Genomic DNA, 24,440 nt, shown 5'->3' with positions numbered 1-24,440 from the left:
ACCAAAAAAGCCACTTTTAACTTCCTTTTTAATGTCATCAATTCCTGGCTTTTACAATCATTGTACACAACAGTTTCTGCTGTACTCTTTGATAGATGGTGGCCGGCAGAGGTTAGCAATCCCAAAGATATTCCCGAGAATATCCTACGCATGAGACATGATGTTGGAGAGTTCCCGGTTCTTTTCTTTGGCTCTAATGACTACCTGTGGACTTATCAAGCCCGTGTTTTTCCTTACATGGAGGGCGATTCCAACAGTAAAGAGAAAATGGGAAAGGGGGTTGACTCCACTTATAAGAAAGGTATCTTTCATAAATTATTTCATTTTGCTATTGCTATAAATAATGCAAGTGCCATACAACTTTTCTAAACAGTCAAATTAACTTTTTTAGCTCAGTGAACTCTAAGACTGGTGTTAAAATCAATATCTATAATTATTATTCATGTCATTGCCCATATTAATGTTCTACAAAATTCTGAATTAATAAATGTAAAATAAAAAAGAAAGCAAAAAGTCAATCATTTTAAATGCTACAATTTAGGAAAGCCAATTTAGACATTTTAAATTAAAGGGCCAGTAAGATGAAAATTCTAAGCTTCCTATCACTGTTTATAAGTCCTGTACATTAGGTTTAAATCCATCCAAGGTTAAAAAACATTGTCATTTTGTCAAAATATCATTTTAAAATTACCTCAATTCTCAGAGATCCCCAAACGGTTCGCGTGAAGCTGTTCAAAAGATTCAGTTTCCTTAAACCCCACCTTTCGGTAGCATACTGTGTTCTGATTTGTCAACTAACATAACCAGTTTGGATTGGTTGTTCTGCACACACCTCCACGGTAAACTATGCGTTAGCATCTGTTTGGGGTGAATTATGTCTTATTCCTCTCATCGCGAAGCAAAGAGTAAAATAAAAAACTTGAACAGTCTCGCTTTCCTTTTTTTTCTATGTGGGTGTATTCAAGCCGCACGCTTCAGTTTGAATCTGAATAGCGCGTTCAGCGCAGGGGCGTGGTCACATTAGAATGAAGGGAGACATGAAAAACAGACATCGCGTTGTTTTCATATGGATTACTTTATCACAGAATATCTGTTAGCAGCACTTGTTTAGTTTTAAAGTAGACATGTCAAGCTTTCTATATATATCTCTCTTATGTCTCTTCGTTGAGTTACACTTCATTTTAATGACGTGTTTGTACATGACGATCAGCACAAACAAAGGCTGCAGACAGCACACATACTGATAAGACGCTCAGGAGAAAGCAGACACATAACTTCATAATCATACTTCGCGTTGTGATTCGGAGATGCTCGTTGTTCTAAATAAAGTTGGTAATGAACCATTTTTTATGGCCAAAGGCTTTGAAAATCCCGCTGAAACTCACCGAGATTAGAAAAGCAGTCATCAGTGAAATGTTGTGAACACAACGAAAGGGATTTGTTGTACTGCTCTGGTATTGTGGTGAAAATGAATTTTAGCCATTGGTTCTTCAGATCTTCATTCTTTGGCAGTGAAAATAAAACAAACGGTCTCCTCGACATGATGCTCTCACACCAAACAGAGCGCCTTTGTGTGGGGGTGGGGCAGGTCAGAGTTCCGTTTCTCCCAACACGGTAGGCGGAGATTATTATGCAAAGTGCTCCTAGTGACGTACATAGAGATGGGCAAAAGATTTGAAATCTATAATGACTCGTTTCAGCGATTCAGAGTCGACTCCTTACTTTAGAAGCCAATAACTTTATAAATCGTGTACTATTTGGTTTAATTATTTGCACATTGTTTACACAGATGGACAGCTACATCATACACTGTAATACAGGTAATTTTTGATTTCCCATCTGTGTGGCTCTTTAAATTATTAATAACATTCAAGGTTTCTAAATATTACCTTTAAAAGAATATTTATCCAAAAATTGTCATCATTTACTCACCTTCATATCCAAACCTTCATGACTTTCAATCTTCTGTGGAAAAGAAAATATTTTAAAGAATGTCCCAAAAGTGTCACAATGAGAAACATAGGAAGACGATGGCATAATTCCAGATGAATATTGTCCAGGCCGTTCAAGCTGCAGTGACTCTAACCCAGCACAGGAAGCCCAGGTGGGCGAGGAATAAAGTCCAGACCACTCAAGTGCAGTAGCTCTAACCCAGCGAAGGAAACCCAGGTGGGCGAGGAATAAGATCCAGAAAATATCCACTGGAGGAACAGGAACAAACAACTAGACAGGAGAGATGGACGAGTAGCTGAAACTGGTAACGAGTTATGTGCATACTCAACCCATGCGGGATGCTGGCTCCAAGAGGAGGGGTTCTGAGAAACCAAACATCGCAACACTCGTTCTAGGTCTTGATTGGCCCTCTCCTTCTGATCATTACTCTGAGGATGAAATCTAGAAGAAACACTAACAGTCGCCCCCAGCAATTTACAAAATTCTCTCCAAAATTTGGAAACAAACTGAGCCCCCTGTCAGAGACCACATCCATTGGGAGGCCATGTAAGCGATAAACGTGATATATGACAGCAACCACTGTTTCTCTGGCAGAAGGTAATTTAAGCAGAGGGATGAAATGAGTTGCCTTCGAAAACCGATCCACCACGGTCAAAACCACCGTGTTTCCCTGTGAGGGAGGGAGACCTGAAATTAAATTTAGTGAAATGTGGGACCAGTAACAGTATACAAGGTCAGATAAGTTCACAGACAGAGCAAGCCAAAACAAAAAGACCACCAAAACCGTTGTTTAACAAGAAACGTGGTACGATTAACCCCAGGATGGCAAGCTACCTTGGAACAATGACCCCATTGGATAACTTTGGACCTTAAAGCCTCTGCCACAAACAACCGACTCGGTGGGCATCCGGGCGGGGACATTACTCCTTGAGAGGCTGTGCGAACCTTCGACTCGATCTCCCACGTGACTGCAGAAATAAACACTTTCTGCGGTACAGTGGGTTCGGAAAAAGACCGGAGATCCGAAATATCAAAAATACGGGCTAACGCGACCTGTTTGATATTCTTAAAACCTGGACGATAAGAAATAGTAAAATCTGAACGGCTGAAAAAAAGAGCCCGCCTAGAGTTTCATCTTTTAGCGGACTTGATGTATTCAAGATTTTTGTGATCGGTCCAAACAACAAAAGGAACTCCCGAACCTTCCAACCAATGATGCCACTCTTCCAAAGCACGCTTGACTGCCAACAGCTCTCTGTTACCAATGTCATAATTATGCTCGACGGGGGACAAACGGTGAGAAAAATACACATAAGGATGCACCTTACCATCTGTGAGGGAACGCTGGGATAGAACCACGCCAACCCCCACCTCTGACGCATCAACCTCCACCACGAACTGCCGGGAAGGATTAGGGGCAATAAGGATGGGAGCTGAAACGAAATAGCTTTTGAGTTTTGAAAATGCAGCTTCCACCTGAAAGCAGTCTTGATGGAGGTTAAGTAAGTCAAAGGAGCAGCTAGCTGGCTGAAATTGTGAATAAACCACCGGTAGAAATTGGCAAAGCCCAGAAACCTCTGCAGGGCCTTACGAGACTCTGGGGTTGGCCAATTCACCACAGCCTGGATCTTATCAGAATCCATGTGCACCCCCTCGGCCGAGACGATGTATCCCAAAAAAGGAACAGACTGTGCATGGAAAACGCATTTCTCCGCCTTGACAAAAAGCCCATTCTCTAACAGCCTCTGAAGCACTCGCCTGACGTGTTGAACATGTTCCTGGAGAGAATGAGAAAATATCTGGATGACATATCCAGATCAAGATGGCGGCGCGTCCACACGCAGCGGCTTCTCTCTGTCCCGACAGAACGGTGTTTTCGTGTTTTTTGTCTTGTGAGTCGCAGTGTTTTTGCACGTTGTCGTCACGTCTACCTGTCTGTAAGCGCAAATACAGTCGCGAGTTTCTGCTCGATGTCGGCAGAACCGCATTTTTACAGTTATACTCCGCGCAAGCGGAACAGCTGCGGGATCTCGATCTGCTAGGGAGGCCTTCACCATCATCGACCCCCACTACTGCATCTCGCCCGCAGCGGAGGCACCACAAGCGGCGTGAGAGGAAGCAGAAGAGGGGGAAGTGCGGAGGTATCCGGGCTAGGCTAACGGCTAACCCACACAAGCCATCTGTCCCCACCATCGTACTGGCTAATGTACGCTCGTTGGACAATAAACTGGACTACATTCGTTTACTACGCTCAACTCAGAGGACTGTAAGAGACTGTTGTGTTTTTGTGTTCACGGAAACATGGCTCAGCAACAGCGTTCCAGATGGCGCTATTCAGCTCGACCAGCTGACGTGCTATCGAGCGGACAGAGCTCTCGTCGCGGGAGGAAAAACCCGCGGCGGCAGGCTTTGTGTTTACATCAATGACGCGTGGTGCCGCGATACTGTTGTGATCAGCAAACACTGCTCAACCCTGGTGGAGTTTATGATTATTAAGTGCCGGCCGTTCTATCTGCCGAGGGAATATACTGCTATACTGCTCATTTCAGTGTACATTCCCCCATTCAACATCACCAGGAACAACGCACTTAATGAACTGTACCAACACATCAGTGAGCAGCAGACAGCACACCCGGATGCTTTTCTCATCATAGCTGGGGATTTCAACCATGCTGACCTTAAGAGTGTGTTTCCAAAAATACACCAGCACATCAACTTTCCAACTCGATGTAATAACATTTTGGACTTTGTTTACACCACACAGAGAGGAGCTTACAAAGCCCTCCCCCTCCCCCACCCAGGAGGCTCAGATCACATCGCTGTTATGCTAATGCCTGCATACAGACCACTCATTAAAGTCGCCAAACCAGTTCACAAACAGATTAAAGTGTGGCCAGAAGGATCATCAGAGATTCTTCAGGACTGCTTCAACACAACTGACTGGGACATGTTTAAACAGGCTGCCACATACAATAACACCACTGACCTCCAGGAGTACTCAGAGACTGTTACTGCCTACATCAATAAGTGTATTGATGATGTAACGATCACAAAAACTATCACTGTCCGGGCCAACCAGAAGCCATGGATGACGGGGGAGGTCTACAGACTCCTGAAGACATGGAATGCTGCCTTCAGAGCTGGAGATGAGGTGGGCCTGAGAACGGCCAGGGCCAACCTGTCCCGCGGCATCAGAGAGGCTAAGAGACAGCACTCCAGGAGGATAGCTCACCAATTCAGCAACAGCAGAGACACTAGGAGCCTGTGGCAGGGGATACAGACCATTACGGACTACAAGCCCCCACCACGGACCTGTGACAACAACATCTCTCTGCTGAACGAGCTGAACACCTTCTTCGCTCGCTTTGAGCAACAAAACAGCACCACTGCACAGAAGACTCCACCTCCTCCCGGCGACCAGGTGATGACTCTGACACAAGGCAGCGTGAGGAGATCCTTCAGCAGGATCAATGCCCGCAAAGCTCCGGGTCCTGACAACATCCCTGGGCGTGTACTGAAAGACTGTGCAGCAGAACTCACTGATGTCTTCACAGACATTTTTAACATCTCACTGAGTCAGGCTGTTGTTCCCACATGCTTTAAAACTACCACTATCATCCCAGTCCTGAAGAAGCCATCTCCATCCTGCTTCAATGACTACCGTCCTGTTGCACTTACCCCCATCCTCATGAAGTGCTTTGAACGGCTAGTCATGCACCACATCAAGTCTGCCCTCCCCCCTCCCTGGACCCCTTCCAGTTTGCATATCGGTCCAACCGGTCGACCGATGATGCCATCTCCACTGCCGTCCACTCAGCACTCACCCATCTGGAAAAAAAGAACTCTTATGTCAGAATGCTGTTCATAGACTTCAATTCAGCATTCAACACAATCATCCCTCAACAGCTCATCTACAAGCTGAGTCAGCTGGGGCTCAACACTTCGCTGTGCAACTGGCTGTTGGACTTTCTGACTGGAAGACCTCAGGCAGTACGGGTCGGCAGCAACACATCCAGCACCATCACACTGAACACTGGGGCCCCCCAAGGATGTGTGCTGAGCCCCCTCCTCTTCACTCTGCTGACCCATGACTGCACACCGTCACACAGCTCCAACCTCTTCATTAAGTTTGCAGATGACACGACGGTGGTGGGTCTCATTAGCAACAAAGATGAGACAAACTACAGGAGTGAGGTGAGCCGCCTGGCTGGGTGGTGCAGTTACAACAATCTCTCTCTGAATGTGGAGAAGACGAAGGAGATTGTTGTAGACTTCAGGAGAGCACACACTCAGCACGTTCCTCTGACCATCAATGGTGCAACTGTGGAGAGAGTGAGCAGCACCAAGTTCCTGGGTGTGCACATCACAGAGGACCTCTCCTGGACTGAAAACACCGCAGCACTGGCCAAGAAATCACAACAGCGTCTCTATTTCCTCCGCAAACTGAGGAGAGCCAGAGCCCCACCCCCCATCATGTACACATTCTACAGAGGCACCATCGAGAGCATCCTGATGAGCTGCATCACTGTGTGGTATGGAGCCTGCAACGGGTCCTGCCGAAAGACTCTACAATGCATAGTGAGAGCAGCTGAGAAGATCATTGGTGTCTCTCTACCCTCCCTCCAGGACATCTATGGAACACGTCTCACCCGCAAAGCCCTCTGCATCACAGGTGATCCCACCCACCCATCACACAGCTTCTTCAGCCTGCTGCCATCAGGGAGGAGACTGCGGAGTCTCCAGGCCAGGACCAGCAGACTGAAGGACATTTTCATCCACCAGGCTGTCAGGAAGCTGAACTCCCTCCCGAACCTGCCCCCCCTCCCCTCTTCTTCCCCAGGCACCACTGAACTATGAACCACCCCCACCCCCATTAATTATATGATGACATGCACGAGTCACTTGTGCAGCATTGGTCTGCTCACTCACCGCTCACTACCTCATTCGGCATGGAACTACCTCATCAGTCAGTTAAATAACTGCTCTTGGTCACTTGTCACTTTAATCAGACTTAAGATATTTTTAATAAGTGATTTTTTTGCACTAAAAAATCTTTTAACTGCACTGTTGTTCACTTCATTGATTTGCACTATATCTGTCATTTACCTTGCGCTGCTTTATTTAACTTTATTTTTAACTTTTATTTTTATTATATGTCTTTTTTATATAATTCCCTTATTGTATAATTGTATCTACATTTTATATTTGATCTAGTTATTTTTTAGGCTTTAATGGTACTGTTATCTGTATGCACCGGGGTCTGAGAGTAACGCAATTTCGATTCTCTGTATGTATGTACTGTACATGTGGAAATTGACAATAAAGCAGACTTGAACTTGAACTTGAGGTAGACATAAATGAACTGATCTACCATATCTTTCAACACATCGACGAGTGCTTGGAATACCGCTGGGGCGTTACAAAGGCCAAAAGGAAGAACAAGATATTCAAAGTGCCCACTGGGGGTATTAAAACCGGTCTTCCATTCATCCCCCTCTCTTATGCGAACCAAATGATAAGCGTTACGTAAATCCAATTTCGTGAAAAATGACACCCCCTGCACACGCTCGAAAGCTGACGAAATTAACGGTAAAGGATAAGTATTCTTCACCGTGACGTCATTCAACCCTTGATAGTCATTACAGGGATGAAGAGAGACGTCTTTCTTTTCACTAAAAAAAAATCCCACACCCACTGGAGAGGAAGAGGGGCGGATGATCTTGGCTGCAAGAGAATCAGAAATATATTTCCCCATGACCTCTCTCTCCGGATTGGAAAGCGGATATAATTTGCCTTTAGGCGGAGACATACCTGACAATAATTCTATAGCACAGTCATAGGGACGATGCGGAGGTAGAGAAGCAGCCCAAGACTTACTGAACTCTCTCTTCAGGTCGAGGTACTCACGTGGCACGTTAGACAGGTCAGTGTGATCATCCTGAAACACAGAATAAGACACAGGAGAACATGTAGACAACAGACATGAAGCATGACAATATTCACTCCAGGACAAGACAGTATTTTTTTCCCCAGTTTAAGTGGGGATTATGGAGCACCAGCCAGGGATGCCCCAAAACCACAGGGGCAGCAGGAGTGTCAGGAAGGAGAAAGTCAATGTTCTCAGAGTGTTGTCTAGAGATGATGAGTTTTAATGAGACCATGGAATGCGTGGAGGAGAGTAATGGCTGACCATTAAGTGCCACCTTGGAGATTTACATTTACATTTAATCATTTAACAGAAGCAGTCAGGTCAACAAGAGAACAACAACAGTATACAAGGTCAGGTTTATTTTTTATTAATAAAAAGACAAGAAAAGAAGGAAAAGTGCTAGTATTAGTTGGTTAAGTACATGCACCTAGGTACATTACAGTACATGCAGGAAGGGCCGCCAGGAGGGCATTACAGTAGTCCAGTCTGGAGAGAACGAGAGCTTGGACAAGAAGTTGGGTGGCTTGCTCTGACAGGAAGGGTCTAATCTTCCTAATGTTGTATAAGGCAAATCTGCAGGACCGTGTCGTTGTAGCAATGTAGTCTGTGACCTTAACTGATGATCCATCACAACTCCTAGGTTTATGGCTGTCCTTGAAGGAGTGATGGTTGACGAACCCAGCTGTATAGAGAAGTTGTGATGAAGCAATGGGTTAGCTGGAATCACCAGGAGTTCTGTCTTCGTAAGGTTAAGCTGAAGGTGATGGTCATTCATCCAGCTAGAAATGACACTCAGACAGGCTGAAATGCGAGCAACTACCATCGGGTCATCTGATTGGAATGAGGAGTGGAGTTGTCATCAGCGTAGCAGTGATAAGAAAAGCCATGCTTCTAAATGACAGATCCTAATGACATCATGTAGATGGAGAAGAGAAGTGGTCCAAGTACTGAGCCTTGAGGAACCCCAGTAAGGCAAGGCAAGGCAAGTTTATTTATATAGCACATTTCGTAAACAATGTTAATTCAAAGTGCTTTACATAAAAGAAAGTAAAATAATAATGAAGAAAAATAATAACAAGAATAAAACAAGCAATTTTAAAACTTTTAAAATTATTAAAATATTTACTTATTTAAAATGAATTTAAAATAGTTAGAAAATGATCTTACATGAAATAAAATAAAAAATATAGTGCAATCAGTGAAAATATAGTGCAATCAGTTCGGACATTGCACAGTGCTCATTCAATAAATGCACAGCTAAACAGATGAGTTTTAAGTCTAGATTTAAATTTGACTAGTGTTCTAGCACATCTGATCTCTTCTGGAAGCTGACTCCAACTGCGGGCGGCATAGTAAGTAAAGGCGGACTCCCCTTGTTTTGTGTGAACCCTTGGTATTTCTAACTGATGCGATCCTAATGATCTGAGTGGTCTGTTAGGCTTATATTCAGTGAGCATATCTGAAATATATTTCGGTCCTAGGTCATTTAGTGACTTATATATGAGTAAAAGTACTTTAAAATCCTAATTCTAAATGTAACTGGAAGCTAGGGCTGTGCAAAAAATTTAATGTGCTTTTCATGCGCATCTCATCAGTAAATGAGATGAGCTCCTGTAATTAGAAGTATATCTCAAGCACGTGCATTCAGATCAGGGTTGCTAGGTTTTCACAACAAATCCTGCCCAGTTGCTTCTTAAAACTAGTCCAAAACTAGCCCAAATCGCATTTCCGGGAGGTTCCCCGATAAAAATTGCTTCCTGGGGTTAAAATATACATTTTTGGAAGGGTTGCCCTGGTAAAATTCGCATTTTAGGGGCTAAATATCACGTTATTGGTATTGGGGTTGCTTCAAACCGCTGAGATGAAAAACAATCGCAAACTTGGATGAGCTGCAGCTGTCTAATGGTCTTTTTGGGAAGGCCGGTGAGGAGCCCATTAGAATAGTCCACCCTGCTGGTGATAAAGGCATGAACTAGTTTCTCCAAGTCTTGACTTGAAACAAAACATCTAATTCTTGCAATGTTTTTTTAAATGATAGTATGCTGATTTAGTTACTGCTTTGACATGACTACTAAAACTAAGGTCTGTCTCCAGAATCACACCAAGATTCCTGACTTGATTTTTAGTTGTTTGACCCCTAGAGTCAAGGTATGCATTCACCTTGAACACTTCCTCTTTGTTTCCAAATGCAATGACTTCAGTTTTTTCCTTGTTTAACTGAAGAAAGTTCTGGCACATGCGACTATTAATTCCATCAATGCATTGGCAGAGGGAGTCAATGGAGCTGTAGTAAGGCTAGGTAAATCTGGGTATCGTCAGCATAGCTGTGATAGGCAATTTGGTTCTTTCTCATTATTTGACTTAGTGGGAGCATATACAGGCTTAACAAGAGCGGTGCAAGAATTGACCATTGTGGGACTCTGCATGTCATGGAAGTCCACTTAGACTTATGCTCTCTTATACTCACATAATAGCCTCTCCCTTCTAAGTATGTCCTGAACCAGTAGCAAGGTGTTGTGACTTAGAAACATCACCCCTCCAAGACACACTGAAGGATCTGTCAGAGAGGTAGGATTTAACCCACAGGAGTGCGGTTCCAGAGAGGCCCATCTTTCTGAGGGTGGACAGGAGAATCTGGTGATTAATCCAGTAAGATGAGTACTGAGGATTTTTAAGCGGCTCTTGCTAGTCGCAGGGCTTCAGTTACCGAGACCAGAGCAGTCTCAGTTGAGGGGCCACTTTTGAAGCCAGATTGGTTGTGGTCCAGGAGGTTGTTCTGTACAAGGAACATAGAAAGCTGGTTGAACACAGCTCGCTCAAGTGTCTTTGCAATGAATGGTAGAAGTGATACCAGTCTGTAGTTTTCAAGGAGCACTGGATTTAGAGATGGTTTCTTGAGCAGTGGGCTTACCCGAGCCTGATTAAATGCTGAGGGAAATGTTCCAGAATGAAGAGAGGAGTTGATAACGTGAGTAAGCAAAGGTATGACTGAAGAAGAGATCGCTTGAAGGAGGTGAGTGGGCAAGTAGGATCAAGTGGACAAGTAGTAGGATGATTCGACTGGAGAAGTTTGGAGATGTCCATCTCTGTGAGTGGGGAGAAGGAGGAGAAAGAGTGTGCATCGGTGATTGTGAAGTTGTCCTCAGTCTGCGGTATGGAGAATTGGTCACTGATGGTTCTTGTCTTGTTTGTGAAGAAAATCGCAAAGTCGTCCGCTGAGTCGATGGAGGAGGTGGTGGAGGCAGATTAAGAAGAGAAGAGAAAGTGTCTGAGCGTTAATTTTGTTTTGGTAGTAGGATGTTTTAGCCGTGAAGACATTTGCAGAGAAGGAAGAGAGGAGAGACTGATACACACTGAGGTCGGTAGAGTTTCTTGGGCTTAGAGAGCTCCACCATAGGTATTTTAATTCTTCTTGCAACATTAATGTCTAGAAAATTACCCTCCGCCCCCGAATCCACCACATTCTCACATTCAAAAGTTAGTGAATGTAAAATCAGCCTTTGAACCGGTAGAAGGGTAACTGAAAAAGAGGATTTATTTAAAGTTACTCCACCCGTCTGTAACCTCTTACCTACTGGCAGGCACCGGCTTTTACTGGACACTGCAGAACGATGTGACCGGTGGCTCCACAGTAAGAGCACAAGCCTTTCTCTCTGCGTCTCTGCTTGTCCTGCTTTGAAAGACAAGGCCTGCCCATTTGCATGGGATCGGGATCTGAAAAAGAGAACTCACTCTCGCCAGTGACTGATGACAGGTTGCTAAATTGATTAAGTCAGGCATTCTCCGTGGTGTCCTCTGCTGGCCACGCCTCCTTAATCTGGCATCCAGATAGAATGGCCAGCTCTATGAGCTTTTTCACCCCGCAGGTGAATCAGAGGAATAAATCTCGACTTTGATGGTGCCCGAAAGTCAATGTAAGAACAGGTCCCACTGTGCCTCAGAATTCCATTCACACTCCACGGCTAAAGTACGAAACTTGATAGAATAATCGGCTATGGTGTGACCCTCAAGAATGAGCGACAAAACAGGGTTTCCCCAGAATAAAAAGCTGGTGGTGGTAGACGAGGCTCAGGAGAACGGGTGTTTTGATCCACGGCAACTGGGGGATTGGGCACAGGTGGTTGCTGAGAAGAAACGGTTTCCAACTTGAACAGCTGAAACTGAGTGGTAAGCTCCGAAACCTGAGCGACCAGGCCTTGGACAGCATGACCCGTGGCCGCCATCTTGTCGTCTTGGCACCCCATGCAAAAGTTACTGCTGGTTATAAAGTTGCACTCACAGACCCATGAACCGTGACAAAGTCAATGCCAAAGCCAAAACATGACTTTAATTTTATAGACTAAATAAAATTTTTCTAAAAATTTTTTGTTCCATAGAAGAAAGTTGCAAGTGAGTTGACAGCAAAGAAATATGAAATGCATAAATAAGAGAAATGAGCATGTACAATTACAAATGCAATAGTGACTTATACCTATAAAAGATAATATCTTCAATATGGGCTGAGAACCAATATGGTACAGACATATCATGCATCCCTAAAAACATCCAATGGATATACTTTGAAAAAGAGACCTGAACCAATCTAGGGATCGGACTTGGTGCAAACACTGCATAGAAACATACCACAACATCTGGAACTCCTTACCAACCGCATAGAAATGCCTTGACAACCATTCAAAACACCCTAGCATCCAGAAGGCAACTGATTTTTTTACATGGTTCTTGGTGTAGCTTAAATCAGTGCTCAAATGAAAAGTGAGTGCTGAAATCCAAATGTTCATTGTGGTCCAGCACTGGAAGAAGCTGCAGTAAGGTTCAAACAACTGCAGGCCGAGAAAGAACTGCGGCAGCTGCAGGAAGACCGACTAAATGACAAGAAACCTCCACCATACAAACATATTAAGGTACATGCTCCTACAAGACACACTAGGAGATTGATTGCTAACTTTATATATTGACATCATAACTTGGTCAATTCCATAGGTGAATAAACCGATTGGAAAAGTGCTGATCATTTCAGCAGACCTTTCTGAAATTCCACGTTGCAACTGCAAAGTGGCAGATGAGAATCCCTGTGGTATGGACTCTGAGTGCATCAACCGAATGCTGCTGTACGAGTGTCACCCACAGGTGTGTCCCACAGGTGAGCACTGCCAGAACCAGTGCTTCACCAAACGACAGTACTGCAAGGTGGAGATCTTCAGAACGCTGTCTCGAGGCTGGGGGCTGCGCTGTGTGCACAACATCAAAAAGGTAAAACATTTAAAATGTATTTTTCTTTTCCAAAACCTGAGTTGATGTTGGATGCTCTTCATGAGCAGTGACTATATAACAATTGTTGACTATAACAATTATATAACAATAAACAATTAGCTCCTGATTTAGAGTAGGGTTCAACCCAGCACAATAGGAACTACCACCATATGAGCCATCGTGCCATATGAAACACTTGCACCCGCAGTTTTAGAAAAAGCTGTGGAAACACACAGTTTACATCACTCTATTAACTATCTCCACAAACATGGTCCACAGTGATGGAACTGCCCCAGATGTATATGACTTTTTTGTCTTCAGATTAACCACTTATTTTTTAGAAAAATTATCCATCTCTGTGTGTCCATATAATGCAAGTGTACAGACCCCCATCATTTTTAAACTATAAACCATCGCTTCCAGCCAACTGTCAAGTACGGGATCATGAGAGGTCCATGAAGCTCCATTTGATCCCATGTAGGACAGTTACCTGGAGAGTTTACAGTATGTAAAAAAAAGGTTTAAAATATTAGTTTCTTTCTTACACACACACATCATTCTGGCTCTTTCTCTTAAATGACATTTGTATAAGCATCTCAATTCCTGGAACTTTCACTAACACTGGTGAAAGACTGTATGGTCCCTTTGGTCTTTGGGAGCAAGAATTTAATGTCTGGTTTGTATGTTGTGGACTCATCTTTGAATATATTAGATGAGCTCTGGCACAGAGAACCTGGTAGCACCTTTTATTCCCAAACATGATCCCCTCACTTATTACCAATTATTTTCACTCATTGTTTATATTTTATTACCTTTTATTTATTAACTTTTATTTTTTTAAGGGAGGATTTGTTAACGAATATGTTGGAGAGGTGATTGATGAGGAAGAATGTCGTACCCGGATTAAACATGCTCAAGAGAACAATATCAGCAATTTCTACATGCTTACATTGGACAAGGTTAGATTTTAAATAGTTAACTAGTTAAATTTTTTCTTTGATTTCTGTGATTATGGGAAACTTAATATGTTGCTTTGCATTTTCTGGAAGGATCGAATAATTGATGCCGGGCCCAAGGGAAATGAAGCCCGCTTTATTAACCACAGTTGTCAGCCAAACTGTGAGACGCAAAAATGGACTGTCAACGGAGATACGCGTGTTGGGCTTTTTGCGCTTACAGATATCCCTGCTGGTAAGTAAACTTTTTATGTAGTACAGTCTTGCATTTAAATTACTTTCACATATAAAACATAATTGCTGATGTTTTTTTCCAAGGCACTGAGTTAACATTCAACTATAACCTTGAGTGTCTGGGCAATGGGAAGACAGTGTGCAAGTGTGGTGCATCTAATTGCAGTGGATTCCTGGGAGTAAGGCCAAAAGTAAGGAGTAAGGAGATGATCTCCAGGGGTTATATCATTTTATAACAGTATAATATCATGTCATAACTAAAGACAAACTGATAATCGGTTGGGATTATAAATATGTCCATGTAATTTTTCACAGAAAAATTTTTTGGTATCTAAATATTTTCTGCTTTGATAAGTGATTGTAAATAGAAATAAAATCTGTGTCTATCAGAACAACCCCCCATCAGATGACAAAGGCCGTAAACTGAAGAAGAAGTCTCAGATGAAGCGTAAATCCAAGCAGGAAGTAATCAAGGAGCGGGAAGATGAGTGCTTTAGCTGTGGAGATGGAGGACAGGTTGTATCTTGCAAGAGGCCTAGCTGTCCTAAGGTTTACCACGCTGGCTGCCTCAATCTCAACAAGAGACCTGCAGGTTAGTCTTGAAGTAGTCTCAAACAGGGACCACTCACTGCATGAAGTCACCACAGTTGTGAAAAAGCAAATGTTCATACAAGATCATGCGTTAGGTGTTCTGAAATCAAATTACAGTTTTTTTTGTGAGGAACAGATGAAATTTAAGTTAATATTATTCACTGTAAATTAAGACAAAATGATATCTGATTCATTTGTGAGGTAGATCTGATTCACAAACCCAATCTGACCTCTCACAGCTGTTAACAGCTCACTTGAGGGAGTTATTCAATTATCGGTGTGTAACTTGTTTTGCATTTCAGGTCGTTGGGAGTGTCCTTGGCATCAGTGTGACTTGTGTGGGCAGGAAGCAGCTTCTTTCTGTGAGATGTGCCCTAGCTCCTATTGTGCCAAACATCGAGATGGCATGCTTTTTATATCCAAACTGGATGGCCGCTTGTCATGCTGTGAGCATGACCCCTGCGGCCCCGAGCCACTGGAGCCTGGTGAGATCCGGGAATACCCCCCGGAACTCATGACTACATACCCTATAAACTTCATCAGAGCTGCCAAAACCAAATCCACAACCCTAAATACTACAGCTGTCCCGCAGGCTCCATCTCCCCCTGATGTAGCCCCTCAGGTCTCCTTTAGCCCCTCCAGCAGTCCTCCACCACTTGACATGCCTTTAAACTGTGCATATTCACCAATTTCTCCCTATGGAGAAGAAAAAAGCAGCCCTCCACCACTTGACATGCCTTTAAACTGTGCATATTCACCAATTTCTCCCTATAGAGAAGAGGAAGCAGAAGAGGAAGAAAGTTTGATACAATTAGAAAGGGATGGTGAGAAGAGCATAACTCAAGAGAATTCGGAACGATTGATGATAAAGAAGAAAACCGAAGTAATAAGGTTTAATCTATAGAAGCAAACTAACCTGAGTTTACATTTCCCAACAGACATTTATAGTTTTCTCGCACAACTTTCACTGAGGGTATCTGTTGGCTTCAGCTTTTTACAACAAACTTGAATATGGTTCACAAAACTTTTTTCATCTCCGTCAGTAATGTCTTTGATGGAGAGGACACAGATTTACGAAGATGACACAATGTTTTTGAAAAAATTATTCAAGAACTGAACAGAACCAATAGAAGTTTACTTTGGACTTAAGAGTATTGTAAATTGATCATAATTAAAATGATTTAAATGTCAGTGTCTTGATTCTAGCCAACTGTTTAAATAACTTGAAGTATAATTGAATTGAATAATTTTGAAGTACCTTTCTATAATAATCCAAAATTCGCCTGCTAACATGTGCAGACAAAAGCAAAACATTTACAAGAATGCTTATAATTTATTTTAGATAATTTAGGAAATTTCCCAGAATTGTCTGAATTAATCTTTGCCAAACTGGCACAAAATCCAGAACTTGATGCAACTCACAAAGGAACAGTCATGATTGATCATATCCACTGATATGCCCAAAATTCTTTGGTATAAATTATTCTGTGACTTTAAACATGAACTGTGTGATTTTTTTTTTTTTTTTTTGGCATCCAACAGTTACAAAACAGGAAATCCTGTCCCAACTTACCAGTCATTGAGAAAGTACAACTATGTACTAGATTTCTTAACTGGACTAGTCAGATAATGAAAATTCTGCCTTGCTGTATATAATTTAATACATTAAATCTATATAGGAGAAGGTGACTGGCTTTCAAGCCTTATAAATACCCCCAGTCAAGTCTATGGCATTAAGTACATTAATGTAAAATTTTCTATAAAGGCTGATGATATCTTAAATAATGTTTAACATACAGTAGTACATTTTGAACTGAAACCAAATAGTGTAAAACACTATTATTGCCAACAAAAGCCCTCTAGTCTTCTGTGAAGGTAAGGTCTAGGACAAATGATTGTGGCTTGTTACATATCTACACTCTTGAAACTTTTCACCCCGTCTAACTGCTCAAGTGTTCCTCATGATGAACAGAATTTCTTTTTTTTTTTTTTTCTTAAACTGTATTTATGTGTATAATTCCACTTAATAGTTTTAACGCTGCTCTAAGAGTCATTCCACAGTACATTTCAGACAAAATTTGGGCAAAAGGGAAAAATACCTGTTGCCTTGTCATAGACTTTAATTGTGCTGTAGTGCTTTGTACAGAATAAACAACAGTAAACACTTGTTGCTTCCTTGATGCTGTTTTTAACATACTTCTATCCATTTGATCAGAATTGTATTTTTGGTTACTTTATTGCATTTTCCAGACATGAAAGTGTCATTAATCAAAATGTGAGTAGAACTGTTGAACTGTAAATCTCACAAAAGTGGGGGGAAAAAAAACATATTTTGCACAAAGAAAATTTCTAATTTCAGGATAATTCAACTGTTTTAAATTGCAACACTAATTAGATATCAGCTGATCAGCATGCAGAAAAAAATACATTTTTCATTACTGTAACACAAACACAAATTATATTGTAAAATGTAAGAATACATATAATGGTAGCACTAATTTTATATATGCTGATAACAATAGCTAAAATTGAGGGTGTGATAATAATAATGAAATGTTTCCAGACAGGATGATTTCAAGTCTGTATTACAGAAATTTAGATTTTTGGGCAGAATCTGGGGCAGTTGTCATTACACAATCACATAATCTTGCAATCTATTTTATTTTCTTAGTTCAAAATATCCTGAAAGTGCACCGAGTTTCTAATGTGATTCCATTTAAGATAATTTCATCTATTAATTTTACTTTAATTTCTATGAAATCTGGCTGATTTTTTTTTTTTTTTTTTTTACATTTTCATTTTATACTGCATATATAGATAAAAGTTCACAAAATCACCTTACAGAAGTCACATAAGGTTTTGGCAATGTACATAATAAATGTAAAATATTTATAAACAATTAAATGAATTCCAACCCAGGCAGAATGATAATATTATTTTGGTCAGAGAGTCCATATTACAAAAATAAAATAAATAAATAATAATAATACAAAAAAATCTTAAGATATGTGAGGGCAAGCAATAATAGGCAGCAAAGGAAGAATATGATATGTGGAAATTACAATAAAATAAAAAAAATAATAATAAAAAATAATAATTGTAACAAAATTGGAAAAAAAAAGAAAAGTTGAAGATGCAACAGCTGTTTTAAGTTCACAAGCTCAGACTTTTTTTTTTTTTTATAACCTTAATGTAATTTCACAGTAAATGTAACAAAGTAACATAATATTGTCCTTCTTTCCTGTAGGACATCCAGTGAAAAAAATATGATCTCTTTGGACTGACATGTAAAATATGCCAACCATATTTTTAGCTACAGGCCTGTTGAGCAGTATTTAATACAGGCACAATATGAACTGAGAGTGAACTAAAGCTGTATGTACAAAGTCACACAAACATGTTCACAACTGACAAGTTAGTGTAACCAGTTTACAAAATCTTACCCAAATTGCATTGAAGTAAAATTAAATAATAATAAAAATAACACTGTAAACATTAACATCACATTCATCAAATGCTGCACATCGACTCGCTTCTGGAATATGGTAAAGACCTGTCAGATAGTCAACTGCAAATAATGGACAACCACGATACAGGAAGCTATGGGCTCTATTATCAAACATTGCAAACTAAGTGAAACTTTTGTGTTGTGAAACCTTGTGTGTGAAACATTTTTGTTGTTGTGGAGTTGATACTTCCAGATATCAAATTTACCATGATATTATAAAAGACTCCAGTAACTCTTGACATCAACTTTTCATCTTCATAAAAATTCAAGAATACCATAATTGCAAACTGACTTTTTCTGACTTTTAAATCTTTATCATCCCGAAAAAAGTTTGAACTGGTCTCAGATTTGTGAAAACTGCAAATGGCTCCAGTGTAGTGTGGACATATGAAATTAATGGTTCCTAGATGAGTGCAGTGTGATAAAGGATGGGTGTAAACATTAAGAGCCTCAAAATATCTATAAAATGGAGTCACTTTCAATTATAAAAGGTGATTAATCACTCAAGGCATTGTTTGTTAAAATTGGCAACAATAACCTCCATGCAATGGCATCTGTTCCTAAAGCTTGCTTTGTATTTTTTCTTTTTGGTAAAACGGATTGCCATGCACTGTTAATATTTGCCTCAGTCGACATTCTCAGGTTCGAAGAAAAAAAAAAAACATGTTAAAGAAAAAAAAAAAGTTAACTGCTTTGAACAGGAAAAAGTGGAATGTTTCATGTTCTTAATTTCAAAGAACCCCATCAACATACTGCACACTGGGGAAAAGAATTATAAAAGAATAAAAGTAAAGAGCAAAAAATTCCAGCTGATGCTTTGAGGAGTATAAAAGATGGTGAGCCTCCAGTCATTCCAAAACAGATCATATGATACAGCAGTTTTTTTCCAGTGATATGTCAGTTATGGCAGCAGTTGTCAAAATAAGAGTCCTTCTTTTTCCCAAGATCCACTCCCTTCTCCTCTGTAAGGATACAATAACAAAAATAAATGAAAATAAAAACAATCACATTGTGTTATCAATTCTATTTCTATTATTATTTATATAATTTACAAAATAACTTATTTACTAATGCTAAAGGGGTTGTTTCCTCACAAAGACGCTCTTTGCAAGCGGTTTACTTAGTTCATTGTATCAAAAAAACACTTGTGATTTTCATCCTTATGGTAATCAACAAGTAACTGAACCTTGTACCTGAAACACACAGAACTAGGTGTAAAGTGTAAAATCTTTTTTATAATTTCACTTTGCAGCTCACCTTGCATGAACTCTAAATCACAGCTACTGAAATCTTCAGCCACTTTCTGAAACACCTCATCTTAAAAAAAAAACAAGAAGTGAAACTTCTCGGTATCAAATTGCATGTTACTCAAAAATATAACTGAAACATCACTTACCAACATTTTTTCCTGTTTTGCTGGAGGTCTCGAAATGTTGTGCACCTATTTCTACAAAGAAAAGTAAATGTTACATGTTAATGTTATTTTATTGAAATGATTTGTAGTAGTTGCATATAAAAAAACAAAAACTGCACACTCAAGCTTACCATCTGCAAAGTCTTGAACATCATGGTAGTCGACTTGGCGCATACTTCGATCGGTTTCAATGAGGTCCCCCTTGGTGCCGCACAAATATATCTTGCAGCGCTGAAAATAAAATAATGTATCCATGAAGCTGTGCTGAATAATCTTGTGAGATGCTCATGTTTTGTGAGAGGTGGGAATATTTTACCTCTTCACAGTTCTGTAACTCCTTCACCCAGAACCTGGCCCTTCCGAAACTGCTGCTGTCAGTTAAGTCTAAGTGTGAAGGTGAAAAACAGTCACAAATTTAGGATAAAAATAAGATTTTTTTAATCTCTTCCATTAGTGAAGGAGCTAATTTTCTGATTTTTCCATGTACATTACTGTTCAAAAGTTTTTTTTTTTTAGTTTTCTTTTAAATAAATTTATATTTTTATTCGGCAAGGACATATGTAATGAGAAAATGCCTTTTCTGTCAAAAACATTTTAAAAAATAATAATAATTCAATATGACAAAAATATTAAGTATGATTTTATAAAGAATACATTAGGGGTGCTCCGATCACGATCGGCCGTTCGTTAATGCGCATCTCGTCAGTAAAGCCGGTTCTCTAATCAGCGGTTAACCTGATGGAATTAACAGCTGATTAGAGAACCGGCTTTACTGACGAGATGCGCATAACGATCGGCCGATCGTGATCAGAGCACCCCTAGAATACATTAAAAAAACTGTTTCCAAAACTAAATAATTGACTTTTAAATTGCCATTATACTAAGCAAATAGTTAAAAACAGCTTTTGGATGAATTATATAAAATAAAATAAATTATATGCAGATTATTATTATTAAACATCTATTAAATACTAAATAGAGTGGTATAAAATAGTTGTAAAAATAACAGAATGAAGTAATAAAAAAATAATATTCTAAATGTATGGGCAAATCCTTAAAATGCAGAATGAAAAGTAACATCATATTAAATAAAATTAAAATAAAATATATTAATAATATTATTACAATTATCTCATTTACCTTTGACACCCATAAAATGTACTTTTCTCTCTGTTTCTCTATATTTTACATGGACCCCTGATTAACTTATTTTATCCAAACACATGAACTTCCTAGCAGGACTCATAACTACTTTAAATGTACACAGAGTGAGCAAGCATGAGCCATTTCCTTGCTCAATGTCACCTGACTGCTAGACAAGACCGTCAAACTGTGAGAGGGATATACCATAGCAGACAACGGCAGCACGGGCTCCTCTGTAATAAATTCTGCTCATTGCTTCATAGCGTTCAGACCCAGCAGTGTCCTAAAATGAAATTAAACAAATGAACTCACTAATGAGTGGTTGATCAGCGTCTATAAAATCCCTAGTGACTACACTTACCCATATTCCCAGAGTAACCACCTTGTCTCCGACATTGAGGGCTTTCGCAACGAATGCAGCCCCTATAGTCTTAATGAGACAAAAACAATTCATAAAAAAAGAAACAAGAAAAACACCACACACATGAACACATAAAGGGTAAAAACATCATATCAGGTCATTGAAAAAAAAATGCATTAACATCAGCAGGAGGTGGCTTTACCTGTAGAGCTGGTTTATAGTATGACACACTGGTTTATAGTATGACACATCATTGATAGATGGTCAAACTTACATCATACACATATCTTTAATGAGAACAAACAACCTCAGAAAATGACAAAACGCTTTCTGAAGGACTAATTACTTCTAGAGGTTGCAACGTTAACGCATAATTACATTTTGATATGGTCCCACAAGAAACCGGCGATGGACGTATCTCTCCACCAGACTGGTTTTACCCACACTCTCTTTGCCAAGCATGACCACCTTAGCATCCACCCGCATGGCAGTCATGATTATGTGAGTTTGTAGAAAGAACTAAAGAAAAAAAAAATGTATAAAAGTTCACATAAGGGTTTATGTAAGTAATATTACAACTTGATAGATATGAACAGTATTATCCTGATGGAAAGAAGAGTGATAATTGTATTGAATGTGCACTTTTATTGCAATATAAAGAAATTGGTTGCACTTTATTTTACAGTACGTGTACTTATAGTGTATTTATCTAAGAAAGTTCAGATAATACAAGGTAACTACATGGGGTAGGGTTAGGTTTAGGGGCAGGTTTAGGGTAAGTACCTAGTTATTGTACTAACTATAATAAGCACATAGTATGTACATAAGGAACAGGACTGTAAAATAAAGTGCAACCAAGAAATCTGTACTTGCAGGTAAAATGTTAATAAAATAAAATGCCACTTAGGTGGAGAATTCACTTTCTTCACCATGTAGTTGACTGAAATATTAAAGTACAGGCAAAGTACTTGAGGCTATTTAAAATTTTAACTGTAGTATGACATTTAATGTTACATTTAAAATTAAGATATATTTTAAATGTGTTAAAGCCAACATCATTACAGATGCATAATTACAAATGTTTAAATATATGACATTCAATTTGAAATAAAAAAAATAATACTTTTGATTACCATAAATACATTTTCATTTAAATGCACATAACATGCAGTTAAGTGTTCGAAAGCATTGTTGCACGTTCAGTCAGTACGTAAGTATATTGTTTTAAAAAGTTTATTATTTCCGTAAAAAAAATAAAAATAATAATAATTATTATACAGTCTCTTTAAATGTACACTAAAGTGCTGTTTTTATACGATTTCTGTCACTACCAACGTTACATCAAACGTACAAAGTGAGCGTTTGGCTAATAACGCAGTCTAAGTATATCAAGCAAAATAGTATCCATATACTACCTATGTCTCACTGTTTGTTTGTTTTTCACTTACCTATGCTCTCGATGTATCTGTTGACGAGATTTCAGAGTTCCAGAGTGACTACTAACAGACAAAAACTGGGTGGCTAATGGTTCAGTTAGCAATCCACACTGGTGTGCCACAAAAGCTCATAATAATAAAACTGAAGACTACTTGACGTGTAAACACATAAGCAGCGAATCACAGGACACATCGAACTGAGAACATGTTTAAAAAAAATAAAACAAAAACGTTAAGTGATATGTGGAACGTTTTTCACCCGAATACGACAGAAGAGAATAGCTTAGCTTTCACTAAATACAGTAGAGCTAGATAACTTCCAAGCCATGTTTCCTCGCTTACATGGGGAAAACTACAGTAAACGGGCTTACTAGTGTTATGTATTCGGTCAATGAGGAACTGTAGTGTGTATTGCTAGCTGCAATAAACTAGTGTGCGTGTGTTTTCTTCTTATTCTTCTTTGACGTTTAATTGCGGTTGGCAAACCAGCTTCAAATGCATATTCCACCACCTACTGGAGTGGAGTATGAGTCGTAAAGTGACTGCGTGTGTGTGAGTGTGTGTGTGTGTGTGTGTGTGTGTGTGTGTGTGTGTGTGTGTGTGTGTGTGTGTGTGTGTGTGTGTGTGTGTGTGTGTGTGTGTGTGCAGGGACGTAGCTGGGGTTTGCGGGGCCCCGGTGAAGGTTGTAACAGTGGGCCCTGTTTGAAATTGTATGTTGTATGTAATTTTTGGTCCCAATTTTATTATTATCATTATTATTATTAATAAATTTGACTAATAATCCACTTAATGAAGAATTTTTGGGCATAATATGTCACAGTTCACATCATTTTGCAATACTCACTTGCATAAATGTATTATAGTATCCTGCGCCTAAAAAAATATATATCAAAAATTATATTTGCTGTCTGAATAATTGTTGGTTTGACTGTGCATTAATTCTTGTTAAAACTACAAAGTAATTCAGTCAAAAGCAGTGAGTAATTTTCTTTCTTTAATTTTCTTGGATAAACATTACAGCTAAATTAGGCGCGGACACTTTAAGAGATGATGAACGCATCCAATATAATACACATGCCATTTATAAATTTTTTTCGAAACAGTTTTTTCCACTTAAGACATAACCGAACAAAGCGCGCGAGTAAATAGCTACTCAGTTGAGCTTTTCCGCGTCTTGTTTTTGAATGCTTTAAACTCTTTTGAGAGTTTAAATTGACAAGTGGCTAGGCTTAAAAACACATGAAAATGGTAAGCTTTCGTAAACACAAGCAGCAGTTTCCAGTCAACTGACCTATCGTCATTTTTAGGCTGGCCTCACCCAGACGGTTGAGATCGCCGGAGGCCCCCCCCTGAGTCATGGGCCCCTATAAGAGTCACCACCTTTCACCCCACTAGCGACAGCCCTGTGTGTGTGTGTGTGTGTGTGTGTGTGTGAAAAATCAATGTATGATGAATCTGCCTCACAATGATTATGGGGGAATCACAGATGTCTCAGGAGTAAAATGTGCTTAAAATATGTTTACAACTTAATTTAAGTTTTATCAAAGCATGTGATTTTTTTTTTAATAGCATGTTATTAATTATAGTTTTTTTGTATTGTTTAGTTGTTTATTGGATATTGATTCTCTGCTCTCCCTGCATTGTTGATATTGCTGTTACTGA

At 39.7% G+C, this 24,440-nt stretch overlaps 2 protein-coding genes across 2 annotated transcripts in view; one reads left to right on the top strand and one right to left on the bottom strand.

Moving 5' to 3' along the window:
* The window catches only part of LOC113070107 (histone-lysine N-methyltransferase, H3 lysine-36 and H4 lysine-20 specific-like), a 48,199-nt gene extending 31,236 nt beyond the window's left edge, over nucleotides 1–16,963 (top strand). The window contains exons 14-21 of the mRNA XM_026243296.1: nucleotides 96–301; nucleotides 12,674–12,786; nucleotides 12,866–13,135; nucleotides 13,978–14,094; nucleotides 14,185–14,326; nucleotides 14,410–14,516; nucleotides 14,716–14,917; nucleotides 15,219–16,963. Of these exons, the coding sequence (XP_026099081.1) occupies nucleotides 96–301; nucleotides 12,674–12,786; nucleotides 12,866–13,135; nucleotides 13,978–14,094; nucleotides 14,185–14,326; nucleotides 14,410–14,516; nucleotides 14,716–14,917; nucleotides 15,219–15,820 (1,759 nt within the window). The 3' untranslated portion in view covers nucleotides 15,821–16,963. The remainder of the gene's footprint in view (nucleotides 1–95; nucleotides 302–12,673; nucleotides 12,787–12,865; nucleotides 13,136–13,977; nucleotides 14,095–14,184; nucleotides 14,327–14,409; nucleotides 14,517–14,715; nucleotides 14,918–15,218) is intronic.
* Nucleotides 16,964–17,561: 598 nt separating this feature from the next.
* LOC113070109 (ras-related protein Rab-24-like) lies at nucleotides 17,562–23,259 on the bottom strand. Its single transcript, XM_026243298.1, has 9 exons — nucleotides 22,791–23,259; nucleotides 21,721–21,861; nucleotides 21,343–21,411; nucleotides 21,186–21,264; nucleotides 20,155–20,222; nucleotides 19,970–20,069; nucleotides 19,821–19,871; nucleotides 19,682–19,741; nucleotides 17,562–19,386 (listed from the first exon to the last, which is right to left on the bottom strand). Exons 2-9 carry the CDS (start codon nucleotides 21,835–21,837, stop codon nucleotides 19,322–19,324), a joined length of 609 nt encoding a protein of 202 aa, XP_026099083.1. The 5' UTR covers nucleotides 21,838–21,861; nucleotides 22,791–23,259; the 3' UTR covers nucleotides 17,562–19,321.
* Nucleotides 23,260–24,440: the final 1,181 nt, after the last annotated feature.

The sequence above is a fragment of the Carassius auratus genome, unplaced genomic scaffold (genome assembly GCF_003368295.1).
Source record: "Carassius auratus strain Wakin unplaced genomic scaffold, ASM336829v1 scaf_tig00002951, whole genome shotgun sequence".
Lineage (NCBI taxonomy): Eukaryota > Metazoa > Chordata > Actinopteri > Cypriniformes > Cyprinidae > Carassius > Carassius auratus.
Note: the sequence above shows the minus strand (reverse complement) of the source record. Positions and strands in the feature narration are given on the sequence as shown.

Bases quoted from the DNA above. Each gene is read 5' to 3' on its own strand.
- LOC113070109 (XM_026243298.1), bottom strand. From the start codon at position 21,837: ATGACTGCCATGCGGGTGGATGCTAAGGTGGTCATGCTTGGCAAAGAG. The intron at 21,412-21,720 runs GTAATTATGCGT...TGTCTCATTAAG, and splicing joins TTGTGGGACCATATCAAAAT to ACTATAGGGGCTGCATTCGT. The intron at 20,070-20,154 runs GTAAAATATTCC...TTTTATTTTCAG, and splicing joins AGTTACAGAACTGTGAAGAG to CGCTGCAAGATATATTTGTG.